This window comes from Telopea speciosissima, chromosome 9 (assembly GCF_018873765.1).
Source record: "Telopea speciosissima isolate NSW1024214 ecotype Mountain lineage chromosome 9, Tspe_v1, whole genome shotgun sequence".
NCBI lineage: Eukaryota > Viridiplantae > Streptophyta > Magnoliopsida > Proteales > Proteaceae > Telopea > Telopea speciosissima.
Window position 1 is genome coordinate 53597839 of NC_057924.1, and position 6213 is coordinate 53604051.

General features: G+C 35.8%; 1 protein-coding gene and 1 long non-coding RNA gene across 2 annotated transcripts; one reads left to right on the top strand and one right to left on the bottom strand.

The window, feature by feature from the left end:
• The first annotated feature begins 388 nt into the window (after positions 1–388).
• Positions 389–1489, top strand: LOC122639090. The gene has a single exon (XM_043831925.1). The coding sequence runs from the start codon at positions 389–391 to the stop codon at positions 1487–1489; it is 1101 nt and encodes a 366-aa protein (XP_043687860.1).
• Positions 1490–3429: 1940 nt separating this feature from the next.
• On the bottom strand, positions 3430–3792 carry LOC122640561. Its single transcript, XR_006329692.1, has 2 exons — positions 3633–3792; positions 3430–3529 (listed from the first exon to the last, which is right to left on the bottom strand). It is a non-coding gene; the product is annotated as an uncharacterized LOC122640561 (long non-coding RNA).
• Between the last annotated feature and the right edge of the window lie 2421 nt (positions 3793–6213).

The following is a 6213-nucleotide window of genomic DNA, read 5'->3' on the forward strand; positions in this document are numbered from 1 at the left end:
ATAGAAGAATATACCAATTATAGGCTCCAATAAGGTTTTCCTAGAAAGTTGGAGGAGTCTTCTTGTAGGCCGTGAGGTTCTCCTAGAAGATCTGATATGGAGAGTTGGGGGCGGTTCCAAAATAAAAATTTGGGAAGATAGGTGGGTTCCAACCTTACCAGGTGGCAAGCTTTAATTTCAAAAACCGGAGGATAGCAATTTATTGTATGTGGCGGATCTTATCGACCATTCAAATGGGAGATGGAACCTTGATTTATTACAAGTTGTGTTGCACCCTTCGGATCTAGCTGCAGTGTCTAAAATTTCTTTGAGTCACTTTGGTGGAGAAGACAAGAGATTTTGGGGAGCTTCTAGGGATGGTCGATTTTCAGTCAAGTCTGCTTATAAAATGCTTGCTAGGAAGGAGGAGGAGAACCTTGCTGTGAGGGCTTCCACGTCTAGAAGCCATCAATGGGATCATATCCCTGACGTAGTTTGGAATAGAATCTGGTCTATTCAATCCCTTCCTAAAATCAAAGTTTTGCTGTGGCGTTCTTGTAATGAAGCTTTGGCTACTGGAGCGGGGCTTCAGGCTCGTCGTGTGAACATCGATCCAAGCTGTTCTAAATGTGGTTTTCAGTCTAAAAATGGTGACCATATTCTCTTCGACTGCCCCTTTGCTCGAAATGTTTGGTTCGGTCGTCCTCTTCAATTCTCTCCTCCTGAAAGGCCGAGCTTGGTGGATTGGATTTATAGCTGGAATGTTTGGTTCAAGCAAGATAAAAAGATGGCTCGAGAAGCTATCTCTAGAGCTTCTTTCATTTGTTGGTACCTTTGGCGTTCCCGAAATGAGCAGGTGTTTAATGGCAAGACTTGGGATCCATCGGATGTGCTTCAAATGGCTGACAAAGCTTTCGTGGAGATTTCTAATGCTGTCCGATTTTTAGGGGGTGTTTCAAACTCCTCTTCGGTTGGCTTGGGGAACGATAGTTCTCATCGATGTTCTTTTTGGACTCCCTTGCCAAAGGGCTCGGTTAAAGCAAACTGTGATGCGGCTTTCACTGCTGAGACGAGTAGGGGAGGACTGGGAATTATTTTTAGAGACCATTCTGGTGCTTTGGTTAAGGCTCGTTCCATCCCTCTTGTTCTTGGTTCGATCATCCAGGGAGAACTGTTGGCAATTCGTGATGCTCTACTTCTGGCTTTAGAGCTGGGATATGATAACCTTGTGGTGGAATCAGATAGTTTGGATGCTATTCTTTTTGTTGAGGGGTCAAAGTCCCCAGGGTGGGAAGTGGAGGACTTAGTAGTGGACGTGACTACGCTAATGACTTCTTTTTCCTCTGTTATCTTCTCTTTTGTTCCTAGGGCTATGAACTGTGTCTCGGATGCTCTAGCAAGGAAGGCGCTGTCTATTGGGTACATGACAGATTGGCCAAACTCCATTCGGTGGCTTCAGGACCTTTGTGTGACTGATGCCATTGGTTGTACTCACCCCTCTCATCAATAAATTTCCCGTTTACCAAAAAAAAAATAAGTAACATATTTATGAGTTGAATAACTTATGGATCTCATATCGATTTTGTCGAAAGTACGAATAAGCCCACTTCTGATGCTTTTATAACTCATCATCCAAGCTCAAACATCACGTTATTTAAAAAAAAAAAGAGAGTAAATTACTTGTACATCCTTTAAGGTTTGTCCCGTTTACTTGTAGGTCTTTTCTTTTTAAAACCTTACTTACAGACCCCCTGGGATTGACGGTGTTAGTTTTACGATGTAAAAGACCAAAATAGTCTTTATGTATCTTTGTCAAAATTGTCAAAAGTAAAATTACCTTTGTACCCTTATTCCATCTCAAACCTTGAAATAACAATTTAGGACTAAAACGATTCCATTTTTTCCCGTTTTTCTTGCATCTGAATTTGGATTTCTCATCTAATCTACTGCTTTTGAGTGTATCTGTTCAAGAATTGCCAAAGGAATAGTTGCGATAGTTTAATTTTTCTTCTGAACTTCTCGAATTAAAAATCTCGTCTGAAGTTTTGGATTTTAGTTTGTGGTTAAATATTCTAGTATTTCTTGTGCAATTGCTAGCTTCAGACGCTTTACTTCTCAATTTACGATAAGAATTACCTATTGGAGTATTTTCTCTTGTTCAATCTTTTTTATATATCTGTTAGACCTCATAGATCTATTGCTATTGCTTCTGCAATTTGAGTGTACTCTGTATTGAAGGTGGATAGTGATTTAGGGCAAATGGCAAAGTGATTTAGGGCAAACGGCAATGGATACCTTCGATTGAAGCTAGAAAAAATTTCTTGGTTCACAGATTCTTCCTCACGACAATGGCTACCTTCGACTGAAGCGGCAATGACTACCTTTGATTGATGCGGCAATGGCTGCCATAGTAGTAGTAGTTACTTCCTCACTGCAGTCAAACAAAAGAGGAAAGAAGAGTACGCTCAAACAGGATTTAGGACAATCAATCCATAAGGGTATTTTGGTCATTGATGAATTTATGGCCCGCTGACATCATCACTTAAACCTGTTCCTTCTATCAGAATGGGTATTACGTCAATCCCAGGGAATTTGTAAGTAAGGTTTTAAAAAGAAGGTGGTGTAACCTCAGTGGGTGTATAAAAAACAAAAAACCCAAATATCACAAGGCCTGTCCCTTCTCAAAATTTTGGGACAAAAAAGTCCCAATGCATGCATTCACTTCTAAGGAAAGATTTCTCATATGCAATTTTGTAAGATTTTTTTTAGAAACTAAATTTTTTGCCATGTGGATAAGATGATTTGACATTTTGAGAGTTGAAAAAATAGTAAATTCTTTTGGATACGATCTATTTCAATTGTATGATCCAATATGCAATGGGCCTTCCCTTTTTTTTTTTACTTTCCTAGCTATCCAAACATACATGTTTCTTTTATGACATTTTTGCATTATTATAATAACATATGAGAGAAGTTAGATTGTGGTGGAATTTAATATATGATTTAGGTGTGGAGTACAATATGTCCACTAAATCTAAGATACAAACCTAAATTCTGGCACAAAAATTATAGAAAGGGTGTAGGAATCTTAGGATCTGTATGGCAATTACTCTGTTTCAAAAAATTGGTTTTGAATCAGAATCGATTTTTTTTGTTTCTGGATTTTTGAAGTAATTCTTTACCAACAAATGTTATATGGTAAACCTGGAAAAAAATTGATTATGCTATTACAAACAAAAGGTTTTGGATCGAGGTTTGAAAGAATCAAAGCAAAATGGGGTAATTCTTCAAAGGGGTAAATGAACAAAAGGTTTATAATATAAAGCGCAACAAAACACACACCCCATCAAACCTAGTATCATTCTATCAACAATCACTCCATAATTAAAATTCGAACATTTTCGAGTATGAACTTAACAATGCTATTAAATGCAGCAAGATTAAAACCACTCACAATCTCAACTTGAGCTTGGAAGGCTTGAAATTGGGCTTTCTCAACCTTCAGCTCAGCCAAACGAGTCTCCTCTTGCTTCCTCATTAATTCGAAAACCTGATGAAAACAAGGAAATGTGGACACACCAAATTCCAGAACTTAGATATAGTTCCAAACAAAATACATGCCAACACAACCTCAAGAACACAATAACAAACACCCGTTTAGCATATTTAGAGTTGTTAATCTCTCGAAGGGCTTTGGCACGTGCCTCTTTCTAATGATTCGGGATCGAATTCAGATGGAGCTGCCTTTTGGCCCTTCGGCTTCCGACTTTGATACTACTTTGGGAGGATTCGTTTGATCAGGCTGCGATGTCAAGGGAGAGGAAGAGAAGGAAAAGCAGCAAAATGGGTCATCAGCGTACACGCAATCAACATATGAAAGCGAAGTGACGACTACAGCCATTGCTACGGAGGATGATATCCTTGATGCAACCATGGCGGACCTTCAAAAGTATGGATTTGCTGCCTTGCTCTGTTGTCAGCTTGTAAGTTTTGTTATGTTTTGATGGTAAATTTCATCAATGCCCCTGATTCACTTAAATCTACGTTTTTCAACGAAAAATTGGTAGGATCAATTCTAAAATGTGAGAGGTGTTTCTCAAAAGCTTGCCATAATCTATTATATCACTCGGTCCGTTTCAAAAAATCACATAAAAGATTGGACAACCCATACATAATCTATTTCAATTCTACCCTCAAAATCAGAAAAATCACCAGAATCCATTTTTTGGAAGGTTACCATACAGATCCTTACTATCCATTCTAATAGTTACCTTTCTCACTCTTACATCAAATATGTTAGTAAAGTAGATGCTCGGTGGAACTTAATTTTGTAATCTTTTTGTCTAAATATTTTGAGATGTCCGATCCTCTTGGGGAAATTTAGCTGTGGATCAGTCCTAAAAATACGAGAAAATGACTTAGGAGTTTCTACACAAAAAAAAAAGACGTAGGAATGCTTCTCCCTAAGATTTTCAAGAGCCAAAGAAAACAATACTCATAAGCTCATTAATTTGAACACAATAATCGTTAATGTAATAAAAAAAATAAAGAAATAATCTTTTACAAAATAGTATAAAGAAAAAATGTTATAAGCCAAAGGTTGTGAACCTCCAATACATCTACAAAGCAAATATGTAAGGGTTAATATATATTTCCTTTCAAAATTGCATGACACCATATCTTGAATGCCTAAACAATAAGGGGAAAAAAATGCTAACCTATAGCATGATTCCAGTGCCTAGACACAAATCGAAAACCCCATTCAAACCAATACTTATGTACGCACTCTCATTGGTCCCCGCATTGGTGCAAGGGCTATGCGATCAATTAATGTCCTCTTGCCCTCATGATAATGATGATGATGATGATGAGGAGGAGGAGGAGGAAAATATTATATTATTGTAATATATCAGAGGCAGATCCTGATGAACTTAACCCCCCTCATCAAGACTATGTCCCTCCACTATCACAGACAAGTCAGAGTAATTGGGCTAGAGAGATTAATGAAACTAGGATTCGAATTGCTAATGTACTGGTAAGGGAAGTTGGAATGTCACAGTTAATAGATAAATGATTGCGTTATGTAACAGGGAGTTTAACAATACTTTCTATGATTGTGATAACTTTCTTTTTTTTTTAATTTTGTCTTAGTCATGAGAGTTTATTTTTTATTTCAATATTAACTTGGGAGTTTATTTTATCAGTTCAATATGCTGCATTTATCTTTAATATTATATAGTTTGTTTTAATATGATACAATATATACAGATGATTTCTAAAGTGTCATCACACGCATTAGCAAAATGCAAAATATACAGTAATGATTGTGTAAATTGAAGGTAAAATTAAAGGGATAGAGGAAAATACGAAGTGCTTGAAAGATGTTCTCAATGCAATGAAGAAGTTGGAGTTAAACAAGAAAGAAGATTGATGCAATTCATGTGATTTTGTAATAAATTGGAAATACTGTATGAGGATTTAGAATATTGTAGTTTTAAAAATGATGTTTTTTTTTTTTCTTAGGCTTTAAAGTTTTTGTGTAATACACCTCCGGATATTGTCATTATGGTGGATTTTTTCATTTTAATTTTAAGTAAAGTTTAGTTAAGTAATGACATTTTTGTAATAATTCATTAATTTGGTAAAATGTGTTTCATAACAGATTTTACCAAACGGATTTGTGTTGTTTTTCTGTTCTTTAAACGTTTCTGGAACAAGTTTATCAAACATCATTTTAGAGCCCAGAAACATGTTTCCAGCACAGAAATAGAAAAAATGATAAAGATAAAAAACACCTGTTCTGGAACAGAAGTGTTACCAAACGGGCTCTAAGACTTAAAAAGTTATAACATTATTTTTTGCCATTTTAAGATAACAAATTTCCCCCAATGAGGGTAAATCCTATCATTTCATATATATATATATATTACATTAAATAGATTTTTATTTTTTTAAAATCTATTTTACTTTTTTATTACATATTACATTAAAATGTTAGCAATAAGACAATATACAATTAAAAGAAGGATACAACTTCTTACAGTTCACCCGTTTAAGAATTATGATTTTTTTATGGATTGGTAATAATAATACACCCATAATAACCATAAGGGTTGCAATAAGGTGAACATTTGGAAAATTTTCTCTCTCTCTCTCATACCAAGACAAAGCGACCTTTTAGCTGTGCAAGTTCGAAGAAAAAAATTATCAAAGTCATGTGGATGATGGTGTATT

Coding starts and splice junctions, on each gene's coding strand:
- LOC122639090 (XM_043831925.1), top strand. CDS start 389: ATGCTTGCTAGGAAGGAGGAGGAGAACCTTGCTGTGAGGGCTTCCACG.